Source organism: Bubalus bubalis, chromosome 4 (genome assembly GCF_019923935.1).
Source record: "Bubalus bubalis isolate 160015118507 breed Murrah chromosome 4, NDDB_SH_1, whole genome shotgun sequence".
Classification (NCBI taxonomy): Eukaryota; Metazoa; Chordata; class Mammalia; order Artiodactyla; family Bovidae; genus Bubalus; species Bubalus bubalis.
In genome coordinates, this window is record NC_059160.1 from 160889494 (window position 1) to 160908875 (window position 19382).

Below are 19382 nucleotides of genomic sequence, written 5' to 3' on the forward strand. Positions count from 1 at the left end.
TTATTTAACTTATATGCAGAGTACATCATGAGAAATGCTGGGCTGGATGAAACACAAGCTGGACTCAAGATTGCCAGGAGAAATATCAGTAACCTCAGATATGCAGATGACACCACCCTTATGGCAGAAATCGAAGAAGAACTAAAAAGAGCCTCTTGGTGAAAATGAAAGAGGAGAATGAGAAAGTTGGCTTAAAACTCAACATTCAAAAAACTAAGATCATGGCATCCAGTACCATTACTTCATGGCAAATAGATGGGGAAACAGTGGAAACAGTGACAGACTTTATTTTGGGGGGCTCCAAAATCACTGCAAATGGTGACTGCAGCCATGAAATTAAAAAACGCTTGCTCCTTGGAAGAAAAATTATGACCAACCTAGACAGCATATTAAAAAGCAGAGACATTACTTTGCCAACAAAGGTCCATCTAGCCAAGCTATGGTTTTTCCAGGAGTCATGTATGGATGTGAGAGTTGGACTATAAAGAAAGCTGAGAGCCAAAGAATTGACGCTTTTGATCTGTGGTGCTGGAGAAGACTCTTGAGAATCCCTTGGACTGCAAGGAGATCCAACTAGTCCATCCTAAGGGAAATCAGTCCTGAATATTCATTGGAAGGACTGATGCTGAAGCTGAAGCTCCAATACTTTGGCCACCTAATGCGAAGAACTGACTCATTTGAAAAGACCCTGATGCTGGGAAAGATTTTGGGCAGGAGGAGAAGGGGACAACAGAGGATGAGATGGTTGGATGGCATCACCGACTCAATGGAAATGAGTCTGAGTAAACTCTCACCAACTCTGGGAGTTGATGATGGACAGGGAGGCCTGGCGTGCTGCAGTCCATGGGGTCACAAAGAGTTGGACACGACTGAGTGACTGAACTGAACTGAATTGATGTTTCAATAACATAGTGTAACATCTTCATTTTGATATTAGATCCTTTAGTTATAACAATCAGAGACAGTTTAATTAGTGGCTTCTGAGTTATTTTACTCTGTTAAATTAATTCAGAGGTTGATTAGGTATGTGATCCATTCTTTTTTTACCTGAAAGAGTTAATGTGTCTTTGCAAACTTCTATTTCAAAATAGTTATCTAAAGATAGGATCTATCACATTGCCTCTTTTAATCATTAATAGCCCATAACTAGGAATTGAGATAAGTCTGAAATTTGGCTTTCATGTTAAGATCAAACAGTGGCAAATATTTGTTTGGTTGAGAAATCTGAAAAACATGTGTCAGTGATACACAAACCATCATTACTGAGCACTGTGTCATGGTCGGGAACATGAGTCTGCTGCATGCTGAGCAGAATGTAGATCAAAGGTGGCATTCCAATTATAGTGGAGCTGCAGCAAGGCATGCTCCATGCTTAATATGAATATCCCTTAAAAGCTGGTAGTTATTTGGTCAATAGAAAAGGAAGTATATTTTCTCCAGATAATTCTTTGATATTTAGGTTAATGTTGAAAATTTATAAATCCATGAGTTAAAGTGTAGTTTCTTTGTTCATTTCTTCAGCATATTTATTTATATTTCAAGTTTTAATATCTGCCTTAATACCTCAAGATCTAATTTTGAAGAATCATTTAAGTAAGTGATTCTCCTTTCACAAATTGTTAGTACTCTGTCTATTCATCTAGTATTTCTTGAGGCATTCTCTGTATTATTCTGTCTGTACTGGGCCCTCATTTTCCTTGTTCCCGAGGGTAACAAACTCACATTTAGGTGATATAATTAGAAGTGATTGTCAAGCAGTAATTACTGAATACTAGAGACAAAAGAGTTGATGTTTTGGAGAAAAATAATAAGAAATTAATTCCCATTTTTTTTGAAATATGTTTTGCTAGTAGGAATTTGGTATGCCTGACGTGCAGCAAGCACTGGTTACAGTTAAGTCCTAATGAGGGTGGGCTAGGGACATAAATTACACTTCTTGGTAATAATTTGATATGCATAAAATAAGCTATTCAGAACTAAGTGCCTTTCGAATGCAATATTCTCCTGAAATCTAATAGAAGTCTAATATTTAAAAAAATATAACATTACAATAAAGTACACTCATGACGTTACTAATTAAGCACAGAATAATACAAATGATCCCAACCTTTGTGATTATGCTTCATGGAAAATCACAGTTATATCTGCATGGAGGTTTGGTATTCCTTCACACCCTTAATTCATGATTGAAGTATAGAATTGTATCACAAATTGTCTTGGTACTGCTCAGTGTCCCTCAGACTCACTAGCTTAACCCGCATTCGACTCCTTTCTGTTTCTTGAACAAGCCAAACTTTTTCCTGCTTTGGGATCTTGAATTTATGCATTTCCCCTGCCTAGAGTGCTTCTTCCTCCAGCTCTCCCACACAGATGGCTGTCCAATTTCATTTCCCCAGAGAGGCCTCACACATGAATATACAAAATCACTCTGTATCATGTCACTCTTTGCATTGCCCTTGTGCCACCTAACACAGACAGATGATCCAGCTGATTTGCTTGCTTGATAATTAACTACTTTTCTCGGTAGGTTGTAAAGTTTGTGACTAAAAGCACCCTGATTAGCCTGTTCACCATTGTGTCCTCATCACACACAACTGCCTGCACCAGTAGATACTTTCTTTATAAATGATTGAAGAATAAAATATAGATCAGGCAGCCATTTAAAATTCCCACTGTCTTTAAGGAATAAAGACGCAAGTTCGAGGAGGAAATAGCTTGTTTCAAATGATAAGAAAAAAATCACAAAGGTAAAAATGCTTGCACATGAAGGTTGTGCAGTCCGTTGGCGGTACTAAGAAACTGTATTTAAACCTGGGCACTGAAGGCTCGAATTTCACACTGGAACTCCATCATGGTTAACTTAAACGATTAGGGGGAATAGATATATTGGAAGTATACAGGAGTATCTCCTAGTAAATAGGGCAAGAGTGATGGGTTTCAGGGGGACTTGGAACTAGGAACAGAAAAGCTTTCTGGGCCCAGGCAACATCTCCATGGATTTGCTTTATTTTCTTAGTAGAGACTTTCTCTAGACTTTCTCTGCTTCTCAACATTATGGATACCACATTGTTACTCTGTAGCTCCTGTTTTACTTTTCCTTTTAAGAAACCAGTCCTGTTTCTAAATTCCCAGTAAAGAGAATCTGATTGCCTAGTTTGAATTTGATTCAGTCAACTGTGGGCTGTAGCACAGGGTCAAAAAGTACCAGTTGGGGGATGCCCTGGCGGTCCAGTGGTTAGGACTCTCTGCACTTCTACTGTAGGAGGCATGGGAACTAAGGTCCCTCATGCTGTACTAAAAGGTAAAAAAAAGTATGACTTGGAGTATGTAAGCTTATTTCAGTGGGTGAGGGAATAGTTAAGGGGGTCATTTGTGGTCTGGTGGACACACCAATATATTCACTATCTAAGATATGTATGTTCACTAGCCTGGATAGATGTATAGATATAATATTTAGTTTAAAAAAGTAGATTATAAAACTTCATGTATAATAGGATCCCATTTTAATAAAAGTGGATATATAAGTATGTATATACACTTTAAAAAATCTGGAAATATAGGTACTAAAATGCTAGCCATCTCTGGTAGTATTATGTGGTTTTTATTTTTTTATATTTTTAGTTTGAATTTCATGTATGGAATTTGCATTTATTCTTTAAACCTTTTAGTATAAAGAAACTTCAAACATATAGACAGAATAACACAATGAACTAAAGTACCCATTATCCATTTTACTGAAATACAGACAATCTTACTTTGCCTATTACTTTTCTTTTACTGTCTAAATATTTTATAAAAAGTATATTTTATTTTATAATTTAAAAATTAAAGCAAATTTTTTTTACATTGGTAGATATATTTGAAATATCTATCTAACAATTTGAGAAGAAATAAGAATTAAACTTATGCTTCATATTTGTGCCAGAATAAATTCTGGATGTATTACAAATTCAAATACTTTTAAAAGGAACAGTAAGTACTAGGAGAAAATATAAGTGAACTTATTTGGACCCCAGAGATTAGTAGGTTAAATAAAATGCTGTAACAAAAACTGCCATACATGAAAATCACCATATGCAGACTTAAAATGCAAGTGAAAAACCAGAAAAAAAAATTGTATTTTGTCAGAAAATAATAGCATAATCTAAAGTCAAATCCTTGTGAGAATAAATGAGCAATAGATGTGAACAGGCAGGTCCTCAAAGAAGAGATTAAAGTGGCCAATAAATGTATGAAAAAAATTATTCTTACTAGCAATGGAAGGCAGACAAAATAATAATGATAACTGATTTTTGTCCTAAGAAATCAGTAGAAAAGATATGGGGAAATAACCACTCTCGTAGATTATAGAAGATATAAACTGGCAACCCTTTTTCTCTCTTTTTCTAATTGAAGTATAATTGACGTGTGTGTGCTTAGTCGCTCAGTCCTGTCCAACTCTTTCAACCCCATGGACCTCCCGCCAGGCTCCTCTGTCCTTGAGATTCTCCAGGCAAGAATACTGGAGTGGGTTGCCATGCCCGCTTCCAGGGGATCCCAACCAAGAGATGGAAACTAGGTCTTCCACATTGCAGGCAGATTCTTTAACATCTGAGCCACCAGGGAACAACCTGGTTGTTTATTAGTTTCAGGGGAACAACCTTTCTTGAGGACAATTGACAGTGCATATGAAAGCCTGAATTTGGGATACCTTTGGCTTAATAATGACACTTAATAGGAAGTTATCATGACTATGCATAAAGATGTAGCTAAAAATATTTTACCATAGTACTAAATTTATAATAGTGAAAAATAAGAAACATGTCCCCAAAGAGAGGATTGTGCTAATAATTTTTAAGATTTTGGTATACCTGTGCAATGACATATTATGTAGTATTTTAAAATAATGCAGAATAATACTTAATGACATAAAATATACATTTGACATAGTAAGCAAAAATCAAACAAATTGAGAACAACTTCATGGACACTAAAATATTAACTGTATTTATTTTGAGGTGTTGACTGTAGCTGCCATTTATTTCTTTGCTTATCTTACCTGTGATTTCTAAGTATATATTCTATAATAAGACAAGAAAAAAAATAGTGATTGGTTTTAAACAACAACTTGGAATATATATGCTTTAGCTCTTTCTAATGATGCTCTGTCTGTACAGATTTACTGACTTGTTTTAAAATTTCCCACAAAAAAATAGCTGTCCAGAGAGACTGAGGAAGTGGATGAGATGTGTGATTTAGATTTATAGACTGAAGTATGTGGGAAAATAAAAAGACACTTGTCATTAGAAGACTTTGTACTAAGAAACTTTTTTTGTTTTAATATAATTTTAAAGTTGAATTTATTAATATATAGTCTGATTGTTCCTGGAGAAGTGCATGGCAACCCACTGCAGTATTCTTGCGTGGAGAATCCCCATGGACAGAGGAGCCTGGTGGGCTACAGTCCATGGGGTCACAAAGAGTCGGACACGACTGAGTGACTAAGCACAGCACAGCGCAGTCTGATTGTTGAGCAAGAAAGTCTGTGCTACTGTGGTTCAGAATTATTACTGAAAGAATTAAAAATAGGAGCAACTGAATCTAAATGTTTCGTTGTTGTTCCAAAAAAATTAGCTAAATAAGAAAACTAAGGTATTGAAAAATCATTGAGTAATATTGATTATGGTAGACGTGTCCATTTCTATGTCATTATTTAAAAAAAAAATCTTTCCTTTAGATAATCAGAATGAGAGTTTGCTATTCTGAATAAACAGTTGGTTATGATAAATTATGACTGTTTAGGAGACCAAGTAATCTTTAGAAAAAATTTTGTAAAAATTATCTCTACCATTGTTATTGCCTTAACACAACATTCATATTTTGCCTCTTTATATCCAAATTCTTTAATGTGATAAAAGTTGTATTTAACTGATTTAATCAGGTCAGTCTGTTTAATCTGGTTTTGATCCTAGATAATTTCCTTTTGGTAACTTTTTGTTTTTGTTTTGTTTAAGGTTATATTTGGGAATTTAAGTATCTTTTTGTTCAGCGCAATTGCATCCTAGAGAACCTAGAATTGCATACAACACCATGGTCATCCTGTGAGTGCCTGTTTGATGATGATAGAAGGGCAATTACATTTAAAGCAAAATTTCAAAAAAACACACCCTCCTTTGTGAAGATGTCAGATTTAGCAACACACCTAGATGAAAAGCGTTCAGGTAAGATCTTATTTATAAAAGACATTGCTAGTTTTAATATAACCAAAGAAGCTGCCATTTGTAGGAAAAATGTATAACTGATATAAAAGTGAAATAGAGATCTCTGTAAGTAGCTGAAGCAGCTACTAACCTCTTCCTGACTTTCTGCCTGTAATCCTTTGAGATTAATTTGTAATTATTAAGGGTTACTTAAAAATATTTTTTGCATAGTTATAAGTAGCTTATCATTTAATAAGCCAGAAATAGATAGCAACTCTAATCAGAATCACTGTTGAGATAAATATTTTTTCAAGTTACTAAGCTATCATCTATACATGATTGTTAAAAATTAACATTGAGGAATTTCCTGGTGGTTCAGTGGCTAAGACTCCATGCTTCCAATGTAGTGGGCCTGGGTTTGATCCCTCCTCAGGGAACTAGATCCCACATACCACAACTAAGACCTGGTATTGTAATAACATATTTCCTGAACTTGAATATGTGTGTGTGTGTGTGTGTATAAATTTCATTCTCTCAAGCATACCACATGGAAGGATGCCTGATGAATTTTATATACATACTCACACAATTTCCATGAGCAAAATATAATTAATTTCTTTTGAGTGAAGTAGTAGAAGGAGTATGTTTTAGGTTTAGTATGCTATACACTTTGAAATGAAGAGAGTAAAATAGCAAAAATAAATAACTAGGTAAATTGCTACAATTTTAGTGGGAAATACCAATACTTTCCACTAAATTGCACTGGCTTCTTAACTACGGAAATGATGCTAAAAGATGCTAACTCCTGGTTGATGGCATTATAAATTAAACAGCATTTAAAGCTATAGTTAGGGTTGCTAAATGCCAATAATGAGTAAATGTCAGTGATTATCAGTTTTGGAAACTAATAGAAAGCTTTCCAATGGCTATTATAGCAAATAAATTTAGAGGGAAAATAAAGGTCGAAAAAAATGAGATGTATCTGCAGGTTTATTGTTATATAATTTAAATTTTTTAATGAAGAAAAATTTGGTGAAAAATTTTCCTCAGAATTTGTATAAGATTACTGTTTTTGAAAAAAATTAATGTTTTTGGTGATTTTGTAGGTTGAGTTATTACAAATAGCTCAGGAAATTGGATCTTGACAGTGAATTTTAGCTTTATTCTCCAATTTGCATAAATAATCTTCTGAATTATTACAGATGGCTTTAGATTTCATTAAATGCTAGAATGTTTTAAGTGAAATAAGATTATTTTTACAGTTTTTCTAGTGAAAATAATCTGATCCCAAATAAATTAGGTTGAAGCTCCTAAGATATCACATGCTAAGATTCTCAACTCTATTTCTTGGGGTTTTTTGCTAGTGTGCTCTGCCCTCTTCTGGCTCGTCCACAGAAATTTAAGAGTCGGGTCCTATGCAGTTAATAGGACATTTCAGTTGGTGCTTTTCAAATTGGTTCAGAATGTTAGATTAAAAAAAATTTTTTTAAACAAGATTTTTGGGATATAATTTTCATATAGGCAATTACCCTTATTTAATAAAGTGTGTACATTCACATTGGTAAGTATGGACATGAAACCCATGAAAGCAACACCACAGTCATGAAATCATCACCCGCCTCTTTGTATCTCTTTCCATCCCTCATCCCTGCCCCCGACCCTTCCAGGGAGTCAATCTGCTTTCTGTCACTAGAGATTAGTTTGAATTTTCTGCGCTTTTATATATATGGAATCATTTGTTTGGCATCTCTAACTTAGCCAGTTCTTGTAGAGGTATCAGTTTCTTTGAGATGTATCCATGTGGTTGTGTGTATCAGTAAATCGTTCTTTGTCCTGTTATACAAATATATCATGCTTTGTTTATTTGTTCAGTTCTGGATGTACATCTGGGTTGTTTCCAGTTCTTGACTATTATAAAGTTTCTATAAACATTCAAGTACAAGGCGTTATTCATAGTCTTTCTTTTCTCATGAGTGAATACCCAAGAATTGAATCAATAGCTGGATTATATGCCAGGCTTATGTTTAACTGTTAAAGAAACTGCCAAAAAAATAAAAATTAAAGAAACTGCCTGTTTCCCAAAGCAATTGTCCCATTTTACATTTCCACCAACAGTGTATGAGTTCTGTTTTTTCCACACCCACCTCAAGTTTTGGTATGGACATTCTTCTTAATTTTGTTCATTCTAATAGATGTGTAGTAATGGGTCATCATAATCTCAGCTTGCGTTTACTTATTGGCTGGTGATGTTGAACATCCTTTATGTAATTAATTGCCACCTATATATCTTCTTTAATGAAGTGTCAATTGAAATCTTTTGCTTACCAAGAAAAAGTGGGCTTCATTGTTTTATTGACTTTTGAGAGTTCTTTATATTCTGGGTAAAAATTCTTCTTTTTGGGGACTTACCTGGTGGTCCAGTGGTTATGACGTCACCTTTCTAAGGCAGGGAGTTTGTGTTCAGTCCCTGGTCAGAGAGCTAAAATTCCACATGCTTTGAGGCCAAAAAAACAAGACGCAAACCAGAAGCAATATTGTAACAAATTTAATAAACACTTTAAAAATAATCCACATCAGAAAAAGCTTTAAAAAAACTTTTTTTTTTTTTCTTTCTGCATCCAGCTTATAGGGTAGTTCCCTGACCAGGGACTGAACCTGTGCCCCAGTAGTGAAAGTGCTGGGTTCTAATCACTGGACCGCCAGGGAAGTCTTGCTTTTTGTTGTTCTTGTTGTTGTTTAGTCACTAAGTCATGTCCCACTCTTTGCAACTCATGGACTGTAGCCCACCAGGCTCCTCTGTCCATGGGATTTCCCAGGCAAGAATACTGGGGTGGGTTGCCACTTCCTTCTCCAGGGATCAAACCTGTGTCTGCTGCATTGGCAGTCATATTCTTTACCACTGAGACACCTGGGAAGCCCAGACAACTACTGCTAATATCTGTTAATAAGAATTTTTATGTCTGTATCATGGTGGATATTTGTCTGAGGTTTTCTTGTATCTTTTTCTGGTTTTGGTGTTAGAGCAATGCTCATAGAAGAGTTGATGTGTAGTGTTTCCTCTTCAGCCATCCCTTCCCTGGTGGCTCAGAGGTTAAAGCGTCTGCCTGCAATGTAGGAGACCTGGTTCAATCCCTGGGTTGGGAAGACCTCCTGGAGAAGGAAATGGCAACCCACTCCAGTATTCTTGCCTGGAGTATTCCATGGACGGAGGAACCTCTTCAATTTTCTAGAAGAGTTTATTTGGAATTAGATTAATTTCTTCTATACATGTTTGGTAGAATTCCTTCAGACCTATCTGGGCCTGAAGTTTTCTTTATTGGAAGGTTTTAACTACAAATTCAATTTCCTTAATAGATATAGGGCTATTCCAGTTACTTGTTTCTTCTTAAGTGTGCTTTGATAGTTTGTATCTTTCAAGAAATTTGTTCATTTCATCTAGGTTGTTGGCACAACAACAACAGAAGTTTGTTGGCATAAAGTTATAATATTTTCTTACTATCTCTTTTAATATATATAGAATTTGTAGTAATACTGGTATTACCTGATATTGCTAATTTGTGCCTTCTCTCTCTTTTTAACTGATCATTGGCTGGAGTTTTACCAGTTTTATTAATCTGCTCATATAACTACCTTTTGTATTCATTAATTTTTCTATTTTCTAGTCCATTGATTTCTGCTCTGATTTTTTTTTCTCCTTTCTTCTGCTTTCTTGGATTTCTTTCTTTTTTTCACATTTCTTAGGGTGGAAATGGAGGTAACTGACATGTTTTTTCCCAATGTAGGAGTTTAGTGCCATGAATTTTCCTGTAAGTACAACTTCTAAGTTCTCTACCCAATACCTTATGGATTATGAGACTTTCCACTCTAGCTGGTGGGAGAAGTCACTAATCCTATCTCTGTGCAAGCTTCAGGGATTGTTCAATACTTTTGGATGGTCTTTTCTTGTCCTCTGGTTACATATATTGGTCAGTACTCAGTTGAATTCTTCAAGCGGGGGGTACCCTCTGCAGTTCTCCAGAGTTTTCTCCAGATTCCCCTTTGTCTTGTCTAATACCAAGTCTGATATCTCTAGCCATATTAGCCTTCCAGACTCAAGCTGTGTCTGCTGTCAGTTCAGGGAAACCACCAGGCCCTGCCTGGGTCTCCTTTCCTGTACTGTAGCCAGTAAACGCTTGTCTGTAAGCTGGGGCAGTTACTAGGCTTCCATCGTTTGCTTCTCATCGCTTAGGGATCGCTGTCCTTTGTTGCCTGATATCTAATGTCCTGAGAATTGCTGTTTCGTACATTTTGCTTGGTTTTTAGTTGTTTCGGGTGCCAGCTATTTTTACACACAATGCTTCTGACATCAGACGTATGCTTTGCTGTTGTTTTCCACATCAACAGCCACTTCTCCACCTCTGTGAACCCCAACTGGGTGTTGTACAGTTCAATTCAATTTTGATGCTGCCTACTTCAAGTTAGTGTCAGACTTCACAGGTTTAAGAGCTCAGTCCTGGCCCAGAAAATTAAAAAACGAAACCCCACTTTTTAATTGAGTTACAGAGATTTATTCTCAGAGAACTCCATATACCCACTTCTACATGGAAACATTTATTATTAACTTTAACCAAATGTAAGTTCATGTGCTGGACACACAGTGAGGCCTAATGAACTGAAATGTCAGAGTTTAGAGAAGAAAAAGGTTTATTGAAGGGCCAAGCAAGGAGAATGAGCAACTCATGCTCAAAAACTCCTAAGTCCCTGATGGTTTTCAGGAAGAAAGTTTTTATGGGCAATATTTGGGGTGTGAAAGGGTGTGACTTTCTTCAGATTGGTTGGTGGTAAAGTAACAGGATAATGTTCCAGAAATCTTGTGCTTTTTAGCCTGAAGTTACCATCCTCCACCTGGGTGGGGCCTTAGTTCCTGCAGAAGAACTCAAAGATACTGTTACAGACATTTCACAGGAAGGACCCTGCCCCACTGGTATTCTGTTGTCTCTTGACTGCTTCTTTGGTTCCCTCCCTTCCCAGATTCGTAACTGAATTGGAACTCGGAAGGTCAAGGAGGCTGAATGAAGCCTATTTCTTAGAAACAAGGAATGAGGACAGAAAGGAATTTGTGCCTGGGAGGGCCCCAGAGGGTCATGCTCTGTTTTAATACTAACAGTTAGTTTAAATTAATAATATTTCTGGAAAATAAACACAGATAGTAGAAAATTTACCAATTTTTACATCATCAAACAAAAATTTGATACAACTTTCAAAAATGGGAGTAAGTGGCCACAGAAGACTCTAGATTTGTACTAACTGGTGAGATCTTGGGTAGTGTTGTAGTGCCATGTACGTTTCTAAACCTGCTTCCTATTTCTGTGTCCCTCCTGTGCCCGCCTCTGGAGCCTCACAGGCTTATGAAGATGACCACTGCAGGAAGAATGCCGTAGGCAGTCGAGGGGCTGCATTTATGTTGGTGTCACAGAAGAGTCAACTCTTTTTTTTTTTTTTAACAATCTTCTTTTTTTTTAAAGTCTTTATTGAATTTGTTACAACATTGCTTTGGTTTTTTGGCCACAAGGCATATGAGATCCTAGCTCCTCAACCAGGAATCAAACCTGCACCCTCCTCATAGCAAGGCAAAGTCTTAACCACAGGACCAGGAAATTCCTGTTACATATCTTTTACATAAAACATTTACTTGCTGGGGTTAGAGGCCTAGAATTAGATATAATGATAAAAATAAACAACATATGCTGCTGCTGCTGCTAAGTCACGTCAGTCATGTCCAACTCTGTGCGACCCCACAGATGGCAGCCCACCAGGCTCCGCCATCCCTGGGATTCTCCAAGCAAGAATCCTGGAGTGGGTTCCCGTTTATAGACAATGACAAATTAGGTGGCTATAGTTTTGATGATTAATAGCACAAAGGATATATCCTCACTTCATTTGGGGCATGAGGCTGGGAATTGGGAGTTTCTTGCATGCCCTGGAGAGGTACTCCCCATTGGGAAACCATACAGAAAACTTGTGCTGTTATAGTAAGTCCCTGGTGGGCTTCCCTGGTAGCTCAGCTGGTAAAGAATCTGCCTGCAATGCAGGAGACCCTAGTTCAATTCCTGGGTCGGGAAGATCCTCTGAAGAAGGGATGAGCTACCCTTACTCCAGTATTCTTGGGCTTTACTGGTGGCTCAGGTGGTAAAGAATCCGCCTGCAATGTGGGAGACCTGGGTTCAATCCCGGGTTGAGAAGATCCCCTGGAGGAGGGCATGGCATGGGGAGTTCTTGCCTAGAGAATCCCCATGAACAGAGGAGCCTGCCGGGTTACCATCCATGGGGTTGCAAAGAGTCGGACACGACTGAGTGACTAAGGACAGCCCAGCACACAGTCAGTCCCTGGGAGTGAAACTGAGCAGGATCCTCTGGGGCCTTCCCTGGTACAGACATCCATCTTTTCAACCAAGTTAGCCAAATAAATCTTTCCTCTTAGTTGTAGGCAGATGACCCCTTACACTTTGGAGTAAATGCTGAAGCCATAAGTGAGTAAGATTGTCTAGCAGAAGAGTAGAGAAGACCAACAAGACCTTAGTGGCCTTTACTATAAGTAACTGTGAATCAACTGTACACTTAACCATGTTTGTAAATTAAAGTTATGGTTTTGGCCTCCTAATTTATGATATTTCTTTTTGCTTATCTTTTACAGGAGTGATTCTAATCAAAGCCCAGATTTTAGAGCTAGTATTTCCCATTACAGCAGTTCAGAAAATAGCTCTAAATGCTCGCAGTTCTCTGAAGAGTATTTTTTCTTCTCTGCCCAATATTATATACACTGGCTGCGCAAAATGTGGATTGGAACTACAAACAGATGAGAACAAGATCTACAAACAATGTTTTAGCTGCTTGCCATTTACTATGAAGAAAATATACTATAGGTAAGGCAACTAAGCAGGCCAGCTAGATGGGAAATGTTTATTACATGGGACTAGAAATGACCAAAAAGTTACATGTATCAAGTGTTTCTGATGAAAAATAACTGGAGCTAATCCAAGAGAATAAATTTTTTCCTCCTGAGTGATGGAAAAATGGCTATTTATGAAAGCAAAAATTGCCCAGTAATCGTAACAGGAATTTTTTAAAAAGCAGTAATTGGGAGATTTTATTGTTTTTAAGCAGATACACTAAAGAAACCTTTTACTTGGTTTAATTTTTAACCAAGTTCTAAATGGCTCATAAGAAACTCATTTCCCCATCTTAACACATTATTGGAATTTAAAGGTTAAAATTAATTATATGATCTAACCCCTGAGTTGTAGAAGCTAGTAAGATGCTTAACTTTCCTGCACCTCAGTTTTCTTATCTTCACACTAAACATTAAGGATAGCAGATTAGCAATCAGTGTTTTATGCTCTTTTCTATTTCTAAATACTGTAATATCTAAAAACCAAATGCAGATATGTTCAGCATGTTATCATGGAATACTTTAAATAAGAAAAGTTATAGAAGCATAATCCATTAGCCTTATTTCTCTTTACATATATTTATGTTTGTTATGAATAAGTAAATGAACTTTGCTCTTACTTTGAAAGTTGCTTGTCTGAAAAGAAGATTGGATTCAGATGCAAGGTCCCCTCCTCCCTTTGTCTCCACCAAGTCCATTCTCCACAGCCAACAGAGTAACCACTGCATTCCTTTGGAACCTTTCCAGAATTTCCCGTCGCACTCTGCATTTCCCAGCACACTCGTCTGCCACACTCCTCGCCTTGATCTCTGGGTTGGTCCTGGCCTTCTGTAAGGTTTTTAGCATCTGACTTTTTCCTCCTTAGGGCGTTCTCGCCTGCTTCTCCCCCTGCCTGACCCCACAAGGCTGACTCGTTCGTGTCTTAGTTGAGGGGCCCTTCATCAGAGAGACTTTTTTTTAGTCGCCTCCTTTGTTCTCTGTTGAAGTGCCCTGTGTGTGCACCTGGAGTCATTTACTTGCATAGTCTTCTGAAAAACCTCGTTATAGAAATACAATTCACAGTCCATAAAATTAACCCATCTAAAATGTAAAATTCCAAGGCTTTAGTATATTCACAGGCTTGTGCAGCTGTTACCACAATCCATTTTGGATCACCTTCACCTCTCCCACCCCCAAAGTAGCCACTTCTCATTCTTCCTTCCCACCAACCTAGAGCACCCACTAGTCAAATTTCTGGCTCTGTAGAGGAACTTACTTTGGACATTTCATATAAATAATCATACAGTGTGCAGTCTTTTATGACTGGCTTCCTTTTTTTTTTTTAACCTGTTTCAAGGTTCATCCATATTGTAGCATATATCAAGTACGTTATTTTGTTTTATTGCCAGTAATATGGGCATCCCTGCATGCCAGTACAGGAGATGCACATTTGATCCCTGGGTTGGGAAGATCCCTGGGTTGGGAAGATCCCTGGAGAAGGAAATGGCAACCCACTCCAGGATTCTTGCTTGGGAAATCTCATGGATAGAGGAGCCTGGTGGGCTTAGTCCTTGGGGTCACAAAAGAGTTGGATACAACTTGACGACTAACCAACAACAATATGGATATGCCGCATTTTATCTATCCATTCATCAATTGATGAACATTTGGATTGTACCTACTTTTTGGCTATTATAAATGATACTGCTCCAAACATTCATGTACAACTTTTTTGTGGCCATGTTTTCATTTCTCCTGGGCATGTACTCAGGAGTAGAATTGCTAGGTTGATGTGGTAGCTTTTTACTCCTTTTGAGGAAGTGCCAAACTGTTTTCCGACACCACTGCACAATTTTAGTTTTACCAGAAGTGAATGAGGGTTGCAGGTTCTCCATGTCCTTGCTGTCACTTTTTATTATTATCTGTTTCTCTTTTTTGTTGCATGTGCTTTTGGTATCATATCTAAGAAAAGTATCCTTCCTAAGCCAGTATCATGGAGGTTTACTCCTATTTTTTTTTCCAAGAATTTTATAGTTAGCTCTTACATATAGATTTATGATCTATTTTGAGTTAATTTCTATATGTGGTATAAGGAAGGAGTCCAACTTCATTCTTTTATTCAGTTGTCCCTGTACCGTTGGTTGAAAAGCCTATTCTGTCCCCACCGAAGCATCTTGCCACCATTATTGAGAACCTTAATTGTCTTTCTATACCACTAAACTCTGAAGTTCCTTGAGTGAAGGAAGCAGATCTCTCTTATTCACTAGTGTGTACCCAGTGTATACACTGGATAGTACCAGATTTTGCACACGTATTTGCTGAAATAAAGAATGGAGGAAGAGGGACTCCCCCAGAGGTTCAGTGGTTAAGACTTTGTGCTCCCAATGCAGGGGATGCAGGTTCAGTCCCTCGTCAGGGAGCTGAAGGCCCGTGTGCCACATGGCACATCCAGATTTAAAAAAGAGAATGGAAGAAGTGAGATACCCTGGGGAAAGATTATAAAAGATAAAAGGACCTAGAATCATCATGTGGATAAAGGGGGAAGTAAGTTTTTAGACAGAAAATCAATAGTCATGGTTTAGTGGTTATGCTGAATTCCCCTATCCTGGTAGGTTTTTCTAAATTCTGTTCATTTTGTAAATAATTTATTTTTAAAAGGGGTATATCCCTTTCTTTAAAAGTACACAGAATAATTTTATTCATGTCATTTTGTTCATATCGTTTGTTCTTTAGAGTGTGTCATGGTTTGTATCTACTTCTTTGTCTTTATAGTGACATGCAAAACAGTTTGTTTTTATGATAAAGAATCCAGTGGAAAAAAATAACTTGAAATTGTGATTGTGAAATGTGTGATTATCATCTTTATTTTATCTCTAAAAGTAATTTGCACAGTAGGGTAAAATTATGTCTTCTTATATTAGTATCTGAACATTTAAAATGAATATGAAATAAATAAAATAAATTTATTACTTGAAAGTCTTTAAAATAAAAGCCCTTATTTCTAGGGCACTTCAGGACACCCTACTGTTGTTTCAGGAATTAAACTTAACTCTGCAGAAAAGCCCAGTGATTTGGGCCTCCCTGGTGGTTCAGTGGTTAAGGATCCACCTTGTAATGCAAGGGGCACCAAAATGGCCCTGGTCTGGGAAGATCCCATATGTCTCAGGGCAACTAAGCCTGTGTGTAGTAATTATTGAAGCCAGCATGCACTAGAGTTCATGCCCCAAAACAAGAGAAGCCATAGCAATGAAAAGTCCACACACCACACCTTGAGAGTAGCCCCTACTCACTGCGATTAGAGAAAGCCTTTGCACAGCAACAATGACCCTGACCCATTGCAGCCAAAATAAGTAAATAAATTTTTTTTTATAAAACTGATTTTTGAAATTATATTACATTTAACATTTCTTTAATTGAAAATCTTTTTGACGGTCCTAAGCTGTTTACTCTTTTGTAGGCCAGCTTTAATGACCATAGTTGATGGAAAATATAAGGTCTGCATCCATGTAGGATCAAAGCTGATAGAGAAGATTCTTCTCAACATTTCTCCTGACTGGCTCAACAGAGTAATAGGTAAGATATCAACATGGCATCAAGAGGTTGTCCTCTGTGGAACCACTCATATCAGGAGTACAGATAGTATATTAAAATAGAAGGAACATTATACTCTAAATTAACTTCTTTTCCTGTCAGTATATAAGCAGAAGGATAATGTAGCTTGAGTGAAACACAAGACTATACAGGCTACTGTATGTAAAATAAGTAATCAATGAGGACCCACTGTATAGCACAGGGAACTCTACTTAATACTCTGTAACAACCTATGTGGGGAAAGAATCTAAAAATGAATAGACATGTGTATGTGTAACTGAATCACTTTGCTGGACACCAGAAACTAACACAGCATTGTAAATCAACTATACTCCAATATAAAATAAAAATTTTTTAAATAAATAAAATTCTCATGTGTACAAGGAAAAAAAAAAAAAAAGAAACACAAGATTATGTAAGTTGGAAGGTAAGACTTGCTCTACATCTGTCTCAGCACATGAAGAGAGAGAAGTAGGTGCCTAATCTCTTCTTACTCTAACCTTCCAATTGGTAAGGGAAAACACCAGAACCCTAGTTTTTTAATAGTTAAGTAAATGAATGTGCAGCACAATATAAACATACGAAGACTGTCCAGATGTCAGTCGTGTGGACGCTCAGGAACTTCAGCTCTGATGACGGGTGCAACAGTGGCTGATTGTCGGTAGCTAACAACAAAGTGAAGATGATCCATTTGTCAGATGCTCAAACTCCATCCTTTACTCATTAGTCTGAGACTCTCTAAGCAGATGGGTTAATCTCATTTAATGATGGCTCTGTCTCTTAATAGTGGGTTATTTTTTCTGGCTTTCATTTTTGCTTAAATGTTGAACATTGCATATAGAACAATACAGACTGAGGTGAACAGTATTTGTATCTAAAGTGAGCACACCTGTTTTCTTCGACTTTTAATGGGGGTGAGAGTGAGCAGAGTAGAGTTAATTTTGCCAGCCCATGAGTTGGATTTGAGTTTTTCATTGCTCTGGTTACCTTCAGGTCACCACTGGCTTCAAATTACCTAGCATTATCCATGCTCATGGTGGGGAGTGGTTCTCCAGAGAGTTTCCTCCGAATATTCCTGCTCCGCTGTCAGCTTTAATCCTTCACCCTGCACCCGGGCCTCCGAGAGCTTCTTACATGTGTATACCTCACCAGGTTGCACAGGCTCCGTTGGTTGTCATTTTTGCATCCCAGCCTAGAGAGAGGGGCAGGAGTGATTCTCTTTGATTCTTGTCTAGCCGTAGTCCTACACAGGTTCTTCGTGCGTCTGGTCCTTGGGTGTGGTGCTTTCTAACAGGCCCTGTCCCTCCTGCCGTAGCAGCCGAGCTCTGCCTTGCGTCTCTGTTGAGTGTCTCTGCGTGGTCCTACCCCCATCCCAGCAGCGGGGTACTGCTGACGGTCTTGATCCAAGGTGGTTTTCTGCCCCTCCCCCAGGGACAGAGGGATTTTCCTCCGTCTTCATCCTCACCATCTGTATCTTGGGGCAGGAAGACTTGGGGTCTTAAGGGCCCTGGTGGTCCAGCGGCTAAGACTCCACGATCCCAATGCACAGGGTCCCTGGTCAGGGAGCTAGAGCCCACAGCCACGGCTGAGGGTCCAGCAGTGAAGATCGAAGATCCTGCCTGCCGCAGCTAAGACCTGGCACAAGCAAGAAATAAATCTTTTAAAAAGATTTTGATATTCATTAAGTAACTGACTCAGGGTTCTGTTATACAAGCAGTATGTGTATATATAACCGTGATAAGAGCTGTAGACTAGATAAACGTAAGAGTTCTTTTCTGATGTGGACATACCCTTTTTGCTTCAAGCTTAATTTAGGAAAAGATGAATCTCGGGTCTTCCCTGTATTGTTTTATGAAGCCGGTGGCTGTGCCGTAAAAGGAAACAGCATCAGTGCTTTCTCTTCAGAACAGCAGGAATTGCACCTCATCGTTAGAGAGGAACCTGTGCTAGAAAGAGCAGGGATAGAGATATGTACAGTGGCTTTGGGACTTGAGAAACCAAGGGAAACAATGAACCTTGAAGTGTGAGCATTTCCATTCCCTCGGAAGGGGCACTAAGAGCCCCGCGTTTCCTCTTCCGCAGCCCCTCCCTCTGACGTCACCTACGGAATGGCCGCCGCGGACCTGCTGCATGCCTTGCTGGCGGGCAGCGGGGCGCCTTGTGTCCTGAAGGTGCAGAGCGTCTTCGTGTTAGATGAAAACAGTTACCCACTGCAGCAGGACTTCTCCCTCCTGGATTTTTATCTCGACGACTTGAAGCGCGCATCCCAGGCCCTTCTCTGAGACCAGAGGAAGAAAATGCAGGCACTTCAAAGAAAAGCACTGAGATGGTTTGTCTTTAGAAATGAACGACAGGGCTTTTGCTCGGGGTTTTAAAATAAGTATATTTTATAAAGAGAACTGTGCTAAATACATTAATTAAATTTTTTTTTCCCTAAGAAAATTCTGTGAAGTTTATTGTTCGTTTATTTTTTGGTCTTTCCCTTTCTTGCTTCTAGAGAAATGATCTAGCAATGAGGCAACATCCAGCAGTTCATTAGGATTAAGTCTTTCTCCATTTAGTCCCTGCTCCATTCCGGGCACTGTCCTAAGTACTGAGACATGGACCTGAGAAATTGCTTTTCTGCATGGTCACAAACTTAATTTTTTTTCTTACTCCTTCATTAATAAACTCTAGACATGACATGATTTCTTTGATTATAATTA

General features: G+C 38.0%; 1 protein-coding gene across 6 annotated transcripts in view; it reads left to right on the forward strand.

Moving 5' to 3' along the window:
* Positions 1-19119, forward strand: part of SHLD2 (shieldin complex subunit 2) — a 110852-nt gene extending 91733 nt beyond the window's left edge. For all 6 annotated transcript variants that reach the window (XM_006066621.4, XM_006066618.4, XM_006066620.4 and 3 more), the window contains 4 exons: positions 5994-6200; positions 12853-13081; positions 16544-16659; positions 18760-19119. In XM_006066621.4, coding sequence (XP_006066683.4) covers positions 5994-6200; positions 12853-13081; positions 16544-16659; positions 18760-18959 — 752 coding nt within the window. In that variant the 3' untranslated portion in view covers positions 18960-19119. The remainder of the gene's footprint in view (positions 1-5993; positions 6201-12852; positions 13082-16543; positions 16660-18759) is intronic.
* Positions 19120-19382: the final 263 nt, after the last annotated feature.